This window comes from Dendropsophus ebraccatus, chromosome 8 (genome assembly GCF_027789765.1).
Source record: "Dendropsophus ebraccatus isolate aDenEbr1 chromosome 8, aDenEbr1.pat, whole genome shotgun sequence".
Lineage (NCBI taxonomy): Eukaryota > Metazoa > Chordata > Amphibia > Anura > Hylidae > Dendropsophus > Dendropsophus ebraccatus.
Genome location: NC_091461.1, coordinates 118,206,414 through 118,225,004, shown reverse-complemented (window position 1 = coordinate 118,225,004; position 18,591 = coordinate 118,206,414). Strand labels below are relative to the sequence as shown.

Below are 18,591 nucleotides of genomic sequence, written 5' to 3'. Positions count from 1 at the left end.
TATTGCCACTATAGGATTGCACATGTTTGCTGCATGTTCCTGCCATGCGCTCACAGCTGTTTTATTACATCCATGCGGCTTTGCATTTCCGAGACTCAAGCATTGTCTGATCACATAGTGAACTTCATACCCACAGCTGTCAGATTCCGCTCTCATAGTGACTCAGCATGTACTCCCAGCTGTGTATGAATAGTCAATGGAATAACATAAACTGAAGAAAAAACAAAAGCCTCAAAGCCGGTGTAAAGGTGATCTGGTATCTCTCCTGACGTGGGTGCGTTCACACCTACAGGATCTGCAGCAGATCTGCAGCAGATTTGATGCTGTGTTCAGTTATTTAAATGAAATCTGCTGCAGAAAATCAGCTGCAGATCCTGTAGGTGTGAACACACCATTAACAAACATATGTCTATACCACAGAAAGAAAACACCCCATTATGCGTCTGCCTACAATCTGCTGTCCACTGTCCGTTGTCGAGGAAAATCTGTCTCTAGTAACAGCTAGATCAGGACACATTATAGGAAGTGGAGGCGGAGTTTAGAATCTGCTATTTATAGGACATTTCAGGGGCATACCTACTGTAAGGGCAGACATAGCAATTATACCTGGACCCTGATTCTTATAGGCTGCTCTGCCACTTAAATGGGTAATTAAATGTTCTTCATTCAAATCAACTGGTTTCAGAAAGTTATATAGATTTGTAATTTGCTTCCAATTTGAAAATCTCCAGTCTTCCAGTACTTATCAGCTGCTGCATGTCCTGCAGGAAGTGGTGTATTCTCTCCAGTCTGACACAGTGCTCTCTGCTGCCACCTCTGACTATGTCAGGAACTGTCCAGAGCAGGAGAGGTTTTCTATGGGGATTTGCTTCCGCTCTGAACAGTTGTTTTTAAAGAAAAAAAAAAATCACTGGAGTACCCCTTTAAGAAGACACTAGTATTAGATGGTTCCTGTTACTGATACTGCAGATTCTACCTCTAAGGTTATTGTCAACAATCTCAGATCATTTCTCCAGCTTAGTAAAGTCTGTTACGTCTGTGCTCGGACTATGGACGTCTTTGTGCATTTCCGGTTACTGTATTATATACTCGTTGCATAATGAATTATGAAATTGTCACATTATTATAGGAGACGGCAGTGGAAGCGTCTGCGTGTCACCTCCATGTGCAGGATCAGCAACTATACTCAGCTCACCTCCTGGACTCCGGCCAAAAGACAGAGGAAGAAAAATTCCCGACCTCTGCCATCACTTACTGTGTATTCACGAGTATAATATTAGTATAATAACTTACCTACGTACAAAGAGAATTGTTTTCTTTTTGTCTTTTTTCCTTCCGTTTTTATTTGCAGGTTGAGTTGTGTATTTGTTAGGTACATACTGTATAATGCTCACTATTAAAGGGCCCTATTACACAGAACGATTATCGTGTGAAAAATCATTATATCGTTTGAATTTAAGCGATAATCGATCTGTGTAATTGCAGGCAACGATCAAAAAATCGTTTGTATCCCTGTTAATGGGGCAATCACCTAAGTTGTTCTGTTTGTTGTTACCTCTCAGTTGGAGCTATGTTCTCGCGCATAGGATGTCTGACTAGTCATACTATATCATGATTTACTTCTAGTACACTGTCTGCCATCCAATATATTCTTGTACATTCACCGTTTTGAGAACTCATAAGCATGTTCTTCATGTTTACGACTGTTTGTCAAATTTTCTGTTTGAAAAATCAATAAAAAGACAATTGATAAAAAAAAAAAATCGTTTGTGTGTCGTCGATCATTGATTTAGATCTGAACCTAAAATTATCGTTAATCGTTCGCTGTAATTCCACATTCGTTCGCACATTGTTCATTGTTTTGCTGGAATCAGATGGAATAAACGATCATAGTAACGATCACAATAACAGCTATCGTTCTGTGTAATATGGTGAACGATTTCAGGTTAACGATAAACAATCTCGTTTGCGATTGTTTATCGTTAGTCATTAATCGTTAAAAATCGCTCCGTGTAATAGGACCCTTAGGGCCCTATTCCACGGGACGATTATCGTTCGGATTATCATTAAATCATTTGAATCTAAGCGATAATCGTTCGTATGAACAGCAGTTAACGATTAACGACCGAACGAGAAATCGTTGATCATTTAATAAGACCGGGACCTATTTTTATCGTTGCTCGTTCGCAAATCATTCGCATTGAATAAGATGCCGTTCGGTCGTTCGCAGTAGTGACAGACGCAATAGCGATGACAAGACGACCGCAAGAACGATCATAAGTAACGATTATCGTTCCATGTAAATGGGTGAACGATTTCAGGTCATTTGGATTGTTTATCGTTAACGATTTCGCAAACGATAATCATCCCGTGGAATAGGGCCCTTAGTCTCTTACATTAGTTCCTAGCTCCCATCCTCTGCTGATTTATAGACAAACAGCGCACCCTCCTATAACTCCTAGTGCTGCAACTCAGCATGTGCGACCACTACCCGAAGTTAAATTACAATCCTGAGAGTCAAACTATAAACATCACTTTTTGGGTGGAATTATGTGTGAAAATACTAAACAGATTTAATCACTATAGGAAACATTTATGAAGACTGGTGTATGAATGCGCCAATCTTAACTAAAGCCCCGCCCTCTTTTCCCCAGGAGGATTTACTAAGAGGCGCATGCTTTTTAGTTAAGCCGGCCCTGCGCCTGGAGCCGGTATTCCAAAATAGGTCTACACCTGCTCAGGATTTACTGAAACCAGTTGATTTTTAAAAAAAAAAAATTTCGCCGGAGTACCCCTTTAAAGATGACCAAATGAGCGGGGTAACTACACATAGGACTTTCCTGGATTTAATTTGCATTTCTATCAGCAATCCTCTAGGGGGCGTCACAGAGAGACCTTCTGGCACTGATCAATGCATCATTTGTATTATTTGTATGACAATATGTCTAAGTCTTACAAATTGCGGTTGTAAAATGAACAAATACAGAATCACAGAGACCGCAGTCCGGAGGTTCTATGATGATCTTTCTATTTTTTTCAAGTTCACATGAACGCCGTTCACAGAACGTAAGACGAGCTGAGGAAGCTTCTGGGGCTCATTGTCGGGGTCCATACTCAGCTCGAAACGGGGTAACGTCAGAGCGAGAGCGACCTTCATCTCATTCATAGCAAAGTTCTGTCCAATGCAATTCCTGTAAGGGGGAGAGAATATGAAGATTTTAGTTGAAATCAAATTTTTACTATTTCATGTTATATACAGAGCAGTCTTCCAGTACTTATCAGCTGCTGTATGTGCTGCAAGAAGTGGTGTAATCTTTTCAGTCTGACACAATGCTCTCTGCTGCCACCTCTGTCCATGTCAGGAACTGTCCAGAGCAGGAGGTGCTTTCTGTTTCAATATATTTTATAGAATTTTTGTCAAACAGGAGATGTTTTCTATGGGGATTTTCTGCTGCTCTGGACATTTCCTGACATGGACAGAGGTGGCAGCAGAGAGATCTGTGTCGGACTGGAGAGAATACACCACTTCCTGCAGCACATACAGCAGCTGATAAGTACTGGAAGACTGGGGATTTTAATGTGTAGTCGATTTCAGGGGCTTGGGAACACCTCTTTGACACTTTGCACCAGAGAATAAAAGTATTTTTATACATTTTGGAAGCAGAGACATATATGGACGGTACCGTGTGTTTCCCTGACCTAACAGCAGTGTGAATAATGACTTGCAGGTGACAGATACTTCAGGATGTTTTACCTTGATCCTGCCGAGAAGGGGATGAACACATGTGAATGTCTCTTAGATGTGTTCTCGGGTGCAAACCTCAACGGGTCAAAGTCCTGAAATGATAAAATACAAGCCGTACTTTCTTATCATATAATAATGGGGCTCATCCACAATGTATATCAGTTATATAAGGAGCAATGTATATAGAAGGACTGGGATCTCCTATGAATGATTGTGAAAGAACACAGTAACCATAGGATGAAGATGAGCGACCAGACGGCCAATAACCTGTGCTCTGAGCTGTTCCTATAGGCCACATGGCAGCCGGAGAGATAACTGCTAATGGACGGGCGAGAGATTATCCGTATTCAGCAGATCGCACAATACATATAGGATTCTAGCCAGGAAGGTGTCACCCTCAGCACCGCATCAGGGAGGATTCTAAGGTGGGTTCATAACAACTGGATCCTGCAGCTTCAGCTCTGTGTTCAGCACCAGGGACAGCACATCTCCTACATATCTATCTATCTATCTATCTCCTATCTATCTATCTATCTATCTATCTATCTATCTATCTATCTATCTATTCATCTCCTATCTATCTCCTATCTATCTATCTCCTATTATCTATCTATCTCCTATCTATCTATCTATCTATCTATCTATCTATCTATCTATCTATCTATCTATCTATCTATCTCCTATCTATCTCCTATCTATCTCCTATCTATCTCCTATCTATCTATCTATCTATCTATCTATCTATCTATCTATCTATCTATCTATCTATCTATCTCCTATTATCTATCTCCTATTATCTATCTATCTATCTATCTATCTATCTATCTATCTATCTATCTATCTATCTCCTATCTATCTATCTATCTATCTATCTATCTCCTATCTATCTATCTATCTATCTATCTATCTATCTATCTATCTCCTATCTATCTATCTCCTATCTATCTATCTATCTATCTCCTATCTATCTATCTATCTATCTATCTATCTATCTATCTATCTATCTATTTACCTATCTATCTATCTCCTATTATCTATCTATCTATCTATCTATCTATCTATCTATCTATCTATCTATCTATCTATCTCCTATTATCTACCTATCTATCAATCTCCTATCTATCTATCTATGAAATGGTCGGCAACCTGCAGGGTTGTGATGGGTCCCTTGGGCTCCTGTCAAGTTGATATGGAGTGGGGAAATTACCCACCTGGATTGTCGGTACCGCCACCCACAGAAAGGGGAGAGTGACCCGAGGTGTATAGCTGATGTGTGTAGGTGCTGGTGCAATGATGACTGAGTCCCAGTACAATAAAAATAAGGGCTTTACTAATAGTCTCTGGTAATACAGAATACTCTGGCCGGGAATAACTTCTTTTGGCACAGACTGAGTTTCACTAGATCCTTGCTGGGAGATACTTTAAAGTGTCACTGTCGTGAAATTTTTTTTTTGCAGAAATCAATAGTCCAGGCGATTTTAAGAAACTTTGTAATTGGGTTTATTATCAGAAAATGCATTTTTATCATGAAAAAGCAGTTTGAAGCTCTCCCCCCGTCTTCATTGTTCTCCTATGGAGAGAGCTAAAGAAAAGACCAAAACAGGACAACAAAGAGTTAATCTACAAATATCTCACCCTTATCTCCTGGGACAGTCACCAGTGACCTGTCTGAGCTCAGATTACAGCTGTCACCCAGCTCCGTGCCTGTAATCCTCTGTTATCTGCTTTCTGCTGCCGGCTAACTCCCTCCTTCCTCCTCCCCCCTCCCCTCTCCCTAGAACAGACAGGGGACGTCTCCTGCAACAAGTCACAATTTTCAGATTTTTTGGAGTGGATGAAAAAGAGGAAGGAGGGGGGGGGACCTGGGAAAAGGCTTTTTACATGCAGATAATGGCAGATTTGGCTAATAAACCCAATTACAAAGTTTCTTAAAATCGCCTGGACTATTGATTTCTGCAAAAAAAAAAAATACGACAGTGACTCTTTAACCCTTTAAGGACATGGCCCATTTTCGTTTTTTACGTTTTCGGTTTTTCCTCCTTGTGTTTAAAAGGTCATAGCACTTGCATTTTTCCACCTAGAAACCCACATGACCCCTTATTTCTTGCGTCACTAATTGTACTTTGCAATTACAGGCTGAATTTTTGCATAAAGTACACTGCGAAACCAGAAAAAAATTCAAAGTGTGGTGAAATTGAAAAAAAAAACGCATTTCTTTTATTTGGGGGAAATGTGTTTTTACGCCATTCGCCCTGGGGTAAAACTGACTTGTTATGCATGTTCCTCAAGTCGTTACGATTAAAACGATATGTAACATGTATAACTTATATTGTATCTGATGGCCTGTAAAAAATTCAAACCGTTGTTAACCAATATACATTCCTTAAAATCGCTCCATTCCCAGGCTTATAGCGCTTTTATCCTTTGGTCTATGGGGCTGTGCGAGGTGTCATTTTTTGCGCCATGATGTGATCTTTCTATCGGTACCTTGATTGCGCATATACGACTTTTTGATCGCTTTTTATTACATTTTTTCTGGATTTGATGCGACCAAAAATGCGCAATTTTGCACTTTGGGATTTTTTTGCGCTGACGCCGTTTACCGTACGAGATCAGGAATGTGATTAATTAATAGTTCGGGCGATTACGCACGCGGCGATACCAAACATGTTTATTTATTTATTTATTTGTTTACTTTTATTTAAAACCTGGGGAAAGGGGGGTGATTCAGACTTTTATTAGGGGAGGGGGATTTTTACTATTAACAACACGTTTTTTTTTTTTTTTACACATATACTAGAAGCCCCCCTGGGGGACTTCTAGTATATACACTTTGATCTCTCATAGAGATCTCTGCAGCATAGATATGCTGCAGAGATCCATGAGATCGGCACTCGTTTGCTTTCGGCTGCTGCAGCCGGAAACAAACGAGTGCCGAGCCGAGGACGGCGCCATCTTGGACGCGTCCCCGGCCGGCATCAGTAACGGAGATCGCTCCTCCGGGACAAGGTCCCGGAGGAGCGATCTCCCCCACTAGACACCAGGGAAACGTTGCCTCCGGTAATCGGAGGCAGCTGTCAACTTTGACAGCTGCCTCCGATTAGCTAATTAGCGGGCACGGCGATCGGACCGTGCCCGCTAATAGCGGCGGTCCCGGGCTACACGCGGCACCCGGGATCGCGGCACTTCAAAGCGGGGCCGCCGCGCGGCCCCGCTTTGAAGTGCTAATGAGGACATAGGACGTACCGGTACGTCCTATGTCCTTAAGAGGTTAAGTGCTGATATAGAGTAGAGGTAGATATAGCGGTGTTTGTGTAGCTTAGCATTGAACAGTGAAGAGAAGAGGAGAGGAGTTTGTCGTGGGGGTCCCAACCCAGGGTAGTAATGTGCTCTGCCGGAACTTTAGAGAGAATACTAGATAGACTTGAAAGATACTTGTGCCTGTGTTTCAACTATGCTGTTGCTGACCACGTTTTGCCCTGCAGTGTTGGGATACCCGTCCTACCAGGGTGACACAAGCCCCAGTCTTGGTAACCTGGGTGAAGCTAAGTGTCCGAAATCAGCCAGTGTCATCCGCGCTGCGAGATACTTAGTACGAGTACGAATACGTAGACCTTTGTTACAGTATCTTTACTCTATGTGAGTCAGTTCCTCTGTCCTAAGATACCACCCTGCACTGTTTAGAGAGGTTTTCGGCGTGGGCTGGGATGATCCCTGACTTGTCCTCCTCGAGAGATCTAGCACTGCATAGTGACTTGGATACATAGACCAAAAAAACTGAGTGTCTCTGGTTTCTCCATACACAGCTGGACTCTCCCAGACAGAGGTCCTGGCAGAGCCGGGCCCTGGCTAACTTCGGCCATGCATACTCTGTGTGTCCTCCTCCCCAAAGAATTAAAGGGAAACTACCACTACACTTCCTCCCACCAAGTAACTACTTCCTACAAGGGTGTGCAAGATCCTCTGTGAGTGGTGGAGAAGAATGTGCAGAGAGAGAGAGAGAAGAATAGGGATGGGCAAAAGAGAAAGAAGTATCTCTCATTGGACCACAAGTTCACACAATACAGAAAAAGTAGTAACCCTGTGTTCACTACAGCTGTGCAATAAATACAAGTTACATACAAAACGCTGACATCTGGTGGTGAAACCAGTAAATACCGTCATCACCACTTAACCTTTGAGTGGAGGGCTTTTGCAACAGGTGCCTTTCAGGAAACACCTGTGGTGGGACACTATCTATCTATCTATCTATCTCTCTATCTATCTATCATCTGTCTATCTATCTATCTATCTATCTATCTATCTATCTCTCTATCTATCTATCATCTGTCTATCTATCTATCTATCTATCTATCTCCTATCTATCTCTCTCCTATCTCCTATCTATCTCCTATCTATCTATCTATCTATCTATCTATCTATCTATCTATCTATCTTCTATCTATCTATCTATCTATCTATCTATCTTCTATCTATCTATCTATCTTCTATCTATCTATCTATCTATCTATCTATCTCCTATCTATCTATCTATCTATCTATCTATCTATCTATCTCCTATCTATCTATCTATCTATCTATCTATCTCCTATCTATCTATCTATCTATCTATCTATCTATCTATCTATCTTTCTTTCTTTCTTTCTTTCTTTTATCTATCTATCTATCTATCTATCTCCTATCTATCTATCTATCTATCTATCTATCTCCTATCTATCTATCTATCTATCTATCTCCTATCTATCTATCTATCTATCTATCTATCTCCTATCTATCTCCCATCTATCTTTCTATCTATCTATCTATCTATCTATCTATCTATCTATCTATCTATCTATCTGATATATATTCCATACAGCCACATGTCTCTGCAGACGCCACTTACCTCAGGATTATCCCACACACTGGGAGATCTGTTCATGCAAAATATATTGAGAAAGACAACGGCTCCTGGAACATCATAAAATACAAAAGAAATTTATAAATATTTGGTAGAAGATCTTACTAGTCTGGACAATGATAAATGCTGAACAGAAGATTAAACTATAAATATTATGTAGTCCAACCGGGCATAACCGGCTGCTTGCTGGGGGTGTAGGACCTATGGTGATCAGCTGATCGCTGCCTGGCTACTACATGGACAAAGTTTTCCATTGTGGGACATTGGGTATTTCCATCTGGGGTAGTTCTGCCCTATCCATGGTATGTAACTTACTGAGAGATTGCTGAGGGTTAGTCTGGTACGACCCCCTGCTGTTCTCGAGAACACGGACCCTGAAGAAGAGCAGCAGAAGAGAGACAAAACCCGCATGTGGCCCTTTTCGGTCGGTCCATAGAGAATGAATGTAGCAGCATTGTGCATGTGTGACCTACACCTCCATTCAACTAAGAAGTTGGGGTCCATGTCCTTAAGACTATGTAGGCCTCAGCAGTGGAACCCCAGCCATCTCTTAGGGCCCTATTACATGGGACAATTATCGTGCGAAAAAACGTTAAATCGTTCGAATTAAAACGATAATCGTTCTGTGTAATTGCAGGTAACGATCGAAAAATCGTTCGTATGTCGTTGATCGTTGATTTAGATCTGAACCTAAAATTATCGTTAATCATTCGCTAATCGTTTGCTGTAATTCCGCATTCGTTCGCTCAAGTTCCACGTTTTTTCACTAATCGTTCGGTGTAATTGCACATTGTTCATTGTTTTTCTGGGATCAGAAGGAGTAAACGATCATAGTAACGATCACAATAACGATCATAGTAACGATCGTAACGAACGATTATCGTTCTGTGTAATATGGTGAACGATTTCAGGTTAACGATAAACAATCTCGTTATCGTTAGTCGTTAATCGTTAAAAATCGCTCCGTGTAATAGGACCCTTATGGTGCGTTTACACGGAACAATTATCGTTCAAATTTTCACAATAACGATAGCATTTGAGCGATAATCGTTCTGTGTAAACACAGCAAACGATCAAGCGACGAGCGAAAAATCGTTCATTTTGATCTTTCAACATGTTCACAAATCTTCGTTCATCGTTCGCTAAAAATTCGCAGATCGCAGTCTTTCAAAGATTCACCCTATGTAAAAGATGGGCTTAAGAGATCTTAAAAACGATCGCAATAACGATTTTCCTTACGAATTTTCTTACGATTTTTCTAACGATTTTTTCGTCTAAACGCTGATCGTTATAAAAACCAAATCGTTGCTTCAAAATCGTTAAACGATTGATTGGGCGAATTATCGCTCCGTGTAAACGCAGCATTAGTCATGCTCTATCCTGTGCATACTGGGCATAACTACCCCAGATAGGAAAAGGGAAGGACAGGACACAGATGTATTTATTTTATTTTTTTATGTTATTATCATTTAGGTTTTAAAAACTGTCGCTGACCTTTGGGCAGGCTCCGCCCATCAAAGAATGTGATTGGTTCTTCAAGTTTACGAGACACCACTGGTACAGGCGGGTAGAGGCGAATGCTCTCCTTGATACACATGGTGGTGTATGGCAGCTTACCCAGATCCTCCCTGCCAAAATAATGCAATAATAATAATATTAATAATCCAAATACATAATCCAAAGAAAGGGCGGGGAAGCCTTCATTTACCTTTTGGGATCAGTGAAGCTCTTTGGCAGTAACAGGCACAGCTTGTAAGTACACTGCCCAAGCTTCTCAGTCTCTCTCTGCACATAGCACATGCTAAGCTCCACCCCCACTGTATTCTGTCATGATTCAACTGTTACTAGAGACAGATTTCCCCTTACAACAGGCAGTGGATAGCAGTTTTCAGTAAAGGGAAACATCTTAATTTTAGAGCTTTTTTTTTCTAGCGGATTAAGGCAGAGTGGCTTCTTACATTGTACCACTCAAGGTGATGGGCTTCAGTCTATTGTATATAACATAACAACATGGATATTATATTAAATATTATTTCTTACCACTGGACTGTGCTCCGCTCCCCCAGGACCTCTCTGATCTCCTCCCGGCATTTTTCCTGGTATTCGGGGTATTTGGCCATACAGTAGAATATCCAGGAGATGCCGCTGGCGGTGGTATCGTGCCCCTCAAACATGAAGGTGTCCACCTCTGCCCGTAGATCTTCATCTGACAATCCCTGACCATTCTCATCCTGGTGACAAAAACAGGCATCAATGTTACTAGAAACATGTGGATAATAAGGGGATCTCCAGGGATTTTCTTTTTTCGGAAATAGCGCCACTCTTGCCCATGGGTTGTATCTGGTATTGCAGCTTAACCTCATTTAAAGCACGGCTGTAAGATAACCACCTTCCACCTATAAGCACAGAGCACTGTATGTCTTAGTCAGACAACGCTAGGGGTTATCTCCAATCACAGGATGGGTAGAGTTTATTTTTAAACTAAAATCATAAACACCAGTGTAATATGTTCCAATTCTGACCATTTAAATATTTTATAGTATAAATTACACCAACTTAGTTTATATTAGATTTATTCATATTAAGAGGTAAGAATAAGATCCTGGGCCCCAACTAAGATCTGTAACATGGTCTCTCGTTTAGCAAGTGCCATTAAAGGGGTAGTTCACCAAAGATTTTCTTTCAAATCATCTTGTGCCAGAAAGTGCCAGAGATTTGTAATTTACTTTTGTTAAGAAAATCTCCAGTCTTCCAGTACTTATCAGCTGCTGTATGTCCTGCAGGAAGTCGTCTGACACAGTGCTCTCTGCTGCCACCATGTCAGGAACTGTCCAGAACTGGAGCAAATCCCCATAGAAAGTCTCTCCTGCTCTGGACAGTTCCTGACATGGACAGAGATGGCAGCAGAGAGCACTGTGTCAGACTGGAAAGAATACAACACTTCCTGCAGGACATACAGCAGCTGATAAGTACTGGAAGACTGGAGAGAATACACCACCTCCTGCAGGACATACAGCAGCTGATAAGCTGACTGGCATCAGTTGATTTGACAGATTCTGAAACCCCCTTTAAATTTTTTGGGGGGTTGAACTACCCCTTTAATTAGAGTCTTATGCTGGGTTTACACATAGCGATAATTCGCCCGTTCGTACGATGAACGATTTCGAAGTAACAATTTTTTTTTATATATAACAATCAGCTTTTAGACGGAACGATATATCGTACAGAAAAATCGTTTTGCGATCGCTTAAGCCTATCTCGCACATAGGTTAAATCGGTGAGCGACTGTTTACACGGAACGATCTGCGATTTTTTTGCGAACGACGATTTAAGAACATGTTGTCAGATCAAAATGGACGATTTCTCGCTCGTCGTTTGTTCGTTCGCTGCTTTTACACGGAACAATTATCGTTCAAATTCGATGGTTATCGTGCAAAGATAATCGTTCCGTGTAAACGCAGCGTTATGCAGCTAAGACCCAGGTGCTACTGCTGCACCTACTACTCCTTCAGCTGGACTCCTAGATACAGAGCTAATATACAGTACCTTGGCACATAATAGGATGTCCAGAAAATCCAAGTGTCTCTTCTGTTTCATCTTCTCCAGCTCCGTCTCCTGTTTCAGGGATTCTTTCCTCAGTTTAATTACTTTATCTATATGGAACAGATATAATATAATGTGTCCTCAGCCTGGTATACATATCCCAGCCCCCACCTGTATGTATGCCAGCCAGCCCTCCACCCATCCACCTTCCTCCACCATTGACCCATCTCAGTGGTCCCATTTGCAACTTTCTGAAACCACTTGATCTGAAACAAAAAGATTCCCTCTTCATCCTCCTCCTCTTCCTCATTGATAACATACGGGGTGGTCTGACCTGTGTGTGCGTGCGCCGTCCTCAGTGCTCTCCGACAGCGGAATCCGTGTGGACTCAGGTGGAAAATAACATCACTGTGATAGGGGATGAAGCGAGTCCTGTGTTGCACCAGTTCAGTGAGCTCAAACACAGCTCTGATGTATTCATTCTTACTGTAAAAGAAAAGAAAAAAAAAAAAAATGTGATCACCATGTTGTATAGAGCATATGGCCACTTGGTTCCCAGGATAGGATGGGACTATAGCAAATCCCCATAGGAAACCTCTCCTGCTCTGGACAGTTCCTGACATGGACAGAGGGGGCAGCAGAGAGCACTGTGTGAGACTAGAAAGAATACATCACTTCCTGCAGGACATACAGCAGCTGATAAGTACTGGAAAACTGGAGATTTTTCAAAAGACATAATTCACAAATCTCTGGAGTAATCCTTTAACCTCTTATATGCCACTTAGGCCACCAGGGATACAGACATGAACACCTTTATTTAGATTACCTAATTTTGATTGAGCTCTACCCGGATACTTATGGAGCCCATGTCTGTAGTGTATACGCCCATGGTAACAGTAATCTTAGAGGCCTGAAATAAATTATCTGAGACTCCCCTTTTATTACTGTAACTAACCTATTCCTGTACAATCCCTTTAACAAGTGCAAAGTGTATTGTATTGTAATATATATATATATATATATATATATATATATATATATATATACATATACATATATAACTTTTGCAGGCTTTTCTACATACCCGTCCAGCTGGCAGTCACTCTCATTGCTGAAGGCGCATTTCATGATGGTGTCCAGGGTCATCAGGCTGACATGATGGAAAAGCTCCACTGGTTTCTTATCATGGACCAGTTGCTCCCATTTGTCCTAAACAAAATTTAAAGGGGTTATCCAGCTAAAATATTTTGTTTAAAATCAACTGGTTTAAGAAAGGTATACCGATTTGTAATTTACTTCTATTTAAAAAAATCTCCAGTCTCCCAGTACTTATCAGCTGCTGTATGTCCTGCAGGAAGTGGTGTATTCCCTCCAGTCTGACACAGCGCTCTCTGCTGCCACCTCTGTCCATGTCAGGAACTGTCCAGAGCAGGAGAGGTTTTCTATGGGAATTTGCTGCTGCTCTAGACAGTTCCTGACATGGCCAGAGGTGGCAGCAGAGAGCACTGTGTCAGACTGGAGAGAATACACCACTTCCTGCAGGACATACAGCAGCTGATAAGTACTTGAGGACTTCAGATTTTTAAATAGAAGTAAAAAGGAGTGAAACCAGTTGATTTGAAACAAAAAGATTTTCGCTGGAGTACCCCTTTAATATTCATCAGTATACAAGTCACTGTAATCAGAAATACTGTCTGCTTTCTCCTGCTTTACACTAGATGGGTTACTGGAGGACTGAGGAGGGTTGTGACCCTGTAATATCTCCTTACCAGCATGACATTAGCGCAGTCGGACATTATACGGACATACGGCTTCAGAACATCGTAATGGAATCCGGGGGTCAGTAGTTTTCGATGCTGAAACCATTTCTGTCCTGACAGCACCAGCAAACCTTTCCCTGATGATATAAGAGAAGTAGACGGGTATTGGCTGGGTAAGATGAACTAGACTAAGAAGTATGCATCAACATTGCTTTAATGAGAACTAAACCTAAAGTATAAGGGGTTCTCCAGAGATATTTTTTTTATTTTTAAAATGAACTATGAGAAAGTTATATAGATTTGTATGTTACTTCTTTTTTTTTTAAATCTCTAGTCTTCAAGTACTTATCAGCTGCTGCATGTCCTGCAGGAAGTGTTGTGTTCTCTCCAGTCTGACACAGTGCTCTCTGCTGCCACCTCTGTCCATGTCAGGAACTGTCCAGAGCAGGAGAGGTTTTCTATGGGGATTTGCTGCTGCTGTGGACAGTTCCTGACATGGACAGAGGTGGCAGCAGAGAGCACTGTGTCAGACTGGAGAGAATACACCACTTCCTGCAGGACATACAGCAGCTGATAAGGACTGGAGGACTAGAGACTTTTAAACAGAAGAAAATGACAAATCTGTATAACTTTCTGACACTAGCTGATTAAACAATAACAATAAAAAATTCTGAAACGCCCCATTAAAAAGTGAAAATAATCATCATTAATTCATATGCATCTGGTTATATAATTGTTATGCTGCTCTGTGACATTCTGCAATTGATCCTAGGGACTGATACCATTGTCACTCTTTCTCTAGCCTGACGTCACCCTCGAAGGGAACTGTAGACTGCATAAAGGTAAGTATGACAATTTGATTCCCAAATATTCCATTAGTGCTCCCCTCTAAGTCAGGGATACAGTATTACTCTCTCCAGTATATATGCACAGAGGTCATATAAAGCATGTATAAAAAAGAAGATAGGCTTCTGCCTGGTTCGTCAATTCTCAGTCACATGACCCAGCAGCATCCCATAACAATGGGAAGCACAGTCATAATGATTTGTGAAAGATTGGATATTATATAGATTACCCAGCCATGATACTTACCAATCCAAGGGGTTAGGAACTGATAGACAAAGTCGTCCTTTGGATCTACGAAAACATTGGATTTCTATTTAGAATATATTGAATAAATATATCTGGTAAACATAAAAACAGGGGGCGCTATGGTTCATTTAAATAAAGATTGGAATTTTCTTTTTTTAAAGTCCTAGTTTTGATCTGAGTGTTCAGACTCCCATAAATCACTAGAAGGCGCGTCAAGGTGGGGAGGAGGCGTGGTCTTCCCCGGAGCTGCACTTATTAAGGTTTATGCATGGAAACGATAACGAGAATTTAGCGCCATTCTCTGCCAACCCTTGTTTTTCCCATCCTCTCCATTTCTGCTATAATGTGCCTTCACTAACACTCAGCTATACACACTGCTGCTATAATGTGCCTGCACTTACACTCAGCTATACTGTACACACTGCCTGCTATAATGTGCCTGCACTAACACTCAGCTATGCTGTACACACTGCTGCTATAATGTGCCTGCACTAACACTCAGCTATACTGTACACACTGCTGCTATAATGTGCCTGCACTTACACTCAGCTATACACACTGCTGTATAGAAAAGTTTCTGTCACTGTCCTCCTGCACAGCTCTGGGATTCTCACTTCCTATTCTAGCCTGTTGTACTACATTTCTGCATTATGGGGATCTGCAGCTCCATTCTGTATGTACAGATTTCTTTAGGGTTATACAGTTACTATACATTATACACCACAGGCTGATTGCTATACTGTACAGTAACTTATATATCACATATCCAGCTGCTGTGTTATCAGGGTTATACAGTTACTATACATTATATACCACATGCTGCTATACTGTACAGTAACTTATATATCACATATACAGCTGCTGTGTTATCAGGGTTATAAAGTTACTATACATTATACACCACAGGCTGATTGCTATACTGTACAGTAACTTATATATCACATATCCAGCTGCTGTGTTATCAGGGTTATACAGTTACTATACATTATATACCACATGCTGCTATACTGTACAGTAACTTATATATCACATATCCAGCTGCTGCTGTGTTATCAGGGTTATACAGTTACTATACATTATATACCACATGCTGCTATACTGTACAGTAACTTATATATCACATATCCAGCTGCTGTGTTATCAGGGTTATACAGTTACTATACATTATATACCACATGCTGCTATACTGTACAGTAACTTATATATCACATATCCAGCTGCTGTGTTATCAGGGTTATACAGTTACTATACATTATACACCACATGCTGCTATACTGTACAGTAACTTATCACATATCCAGCTGCTGTGTTATCAGGGTTATACAGTTACTATACATTATATACCACATGCTGCTATACTGTACAGTAACTTATATATCACATATCCAGCTGCTGTGTTATCAGGGTTATACAGTTACTATACATTATATACCACATGCCGCTATACTGTACAGTAACTTATATATCACATATCCAGCTGTTTCTCATTGTTTCATCAGTTCTACATGTTATTCAGATTTTTTTTTAAAAAATCATTATTTTTGGGGTGTGGAACCAACTGTCTGCATTTCAATGATTTCTTATGGGAAAATTTGCTTTGGTTTAAGAGTGGATTTGGATGACAAGTGCCGTCCTGGAATGAATTATGCTCGTAATCCAAGGCACCACTATATATATATATATATATATATATATATATATATATATATATATATGCAACATTGTCCCTCACCTTGCCTGGACAGGACGGCTTTGGCATAGTCTGGATTATAGACAACGAGCGAGGCGAAGAAACCTCCGAACCACATAGGGAAGGCGCAGTCATATTGTTTTGCGTATCCGTTCAGAGTATCTAGAACATTCGAACCTCGTTTTATCTATTAAGAAGAAGAATCTTGAGAATCTTCAGAGAATCCGGACCACACAAAACTGCACCCCCATAGGTAACCCCCACAGCTGCCTGGTCCCTCCAGTCACACTACCGGCTCTTGCTAAGACTCCTCCAACATGGAGGATACATCTTGCAGGTCATGTGACCACCTGTCTATTCCCATTTCACATGAACGAGTTATTGCAGTGAACTACAATGTAAATAAAACTTGCAAGGTTCTGTTATTAATGTGTAAAGGAGGCAGTTTGGTGCACTGGGGGTGGTACTACAGCTGGCCCCGCCCACCACCCAGCCCCTCCTCCGCCACTCTGCAATGATGTGCGGCAGAGTGACATCATGGCCACCGCCAGTGCACCAAACCGCCTGATTTACATTCTAATAAAATTGAGGATTGCAGAAAAATGGCGCTGAGGATTAAGGTAAGAAAGTTACCAGCTCTGTTCTTCTAACCTGCTGTTAGTTTCCCTTTAATCTGCTGATTTGCTCATTGCAACCATTCAGTGCTGAGAGTTGAAATTTACTTCTATTAAAAAATCTCCAGTCTTCCAGTACTTATCAGCTGTTGTATGTCCTGCAGGAAGTGGTGTATTCTCTCCAGTCTGACACAGTGCTCTCTGCTGCCACCTCTGTCCATGTCAGGAACTGTCCAGAGCAGGAGAGGTTTTCTATGGGGATTTGCTGCTGCTCTGGACAGTTCCTGACATGGACAGAGGTGGCAGCAGAGAGCACTGTGTCAGACTGGAAAGAATACACCACTTCCTGCAGGACATACAGCAGCTGATAAGTACTGGATGATGTGAGATTTTTTAATACAAGTAAATTACAAAACTCTGTCACTTTCTGCCACTAGCTGATTGAAAGATTTTTTTCTTCTTTGCTCGAGTAACAAATAATTTGCAGCCCCCCCAAGGGGTAACAAATACATCTCTACTAGAGAGTCCAGGAAAATATAAAGATAGCCTATGGCCTATGTCTGTATCCATGTTTTCCAGGACTCTCTAGGGCGGCATCCAACTTCTTCAAATACAGAAGGTTCGGGTTCTCTTGCTCGAGGGTCGCTCGTCTCTAATCTCTATATAATTACAAATAATAAATCTATCTTTTTTAAAGCAGCAAAAAATTAAAAAATCCTCTTACCTCAGGGACGTTGCCATAGAGCCAGTGACGCTTAGGACCCGGGAAAGCACTGAAGACTCTCTCCAGCTTCTTCTTCCTCAGGTAGAGACTGGAGACTTTGTAGAGCAGGTACAGGGCGCACAGGGTGGCGGCATAGTACAAGAGATCAAAGGGGCTCAGGGAGAGGAGAGCGGGCACCATGGAGGACGTCATGGTTGGGTTACGCTCTGCACTGTACATCCATCTATATCTATATCTATCTATATATATTAGTGATGGGAGGAGCTACAATCACAAGTCCAAAGAACAGGGCAATGAATAGCAGAGAAGCGTAGAAGCAGGGGAAGAATGCAGGGACGTATCATCTATTGTCGTAGCGTCATCTCTCCATATATTCAGAGTTGTGAACTTTAGAATATCTACAAGGAACTGGTCTGACCCGGGTTACAACCAGTTTTTGAAGCTGAGTACTAAAACTAGAACGTTATATAGATTTGTAATTTACGTCTTTTGAAAAATCTCCAGTACTTATCAGCTACTGTAT

The 18,591-nt window shown here is 41.2% G+C and overlaps 1 protein-coding gene across 1 annotated transcript; it reads right to left on the bottom strand.

Annotated features, from left to right (window-relative positions):
• Positions 1–3,013: 3,013 nt before the first annotated feature.
• LOC138799858 (cytochrome P450 4A25-like) lies at positions 3,014–18,260 on the bottom strand. Its single transcript, XM_069981568.1, has 12 exons — positions 18,069–18,260; positions 16,773–16,917; positions 15,041–15,085; positions 13,958–14,085; positions 13,273–13,397; positions 12,523–12,674; positions 12,192–12,298; positions 10,686–10,876; positions 10,140–10,273; positions 8,631–8,695; positions 3,755–3,837; positions 3,014–3,191 (listed from the first exon to the last, which is right to left on the bottom strand). The coding sequence occupies exons 1-12, from the start codon at positions 18,258–18,260 to the stop codon at positions 3,014–3,016; spliced, it is 1,545 nt and encodes a 514-aa protein (XP_069837669.1).
• Between the last annotated feature and the right edge of the window lie 331 nt (positions 18,261–18,591).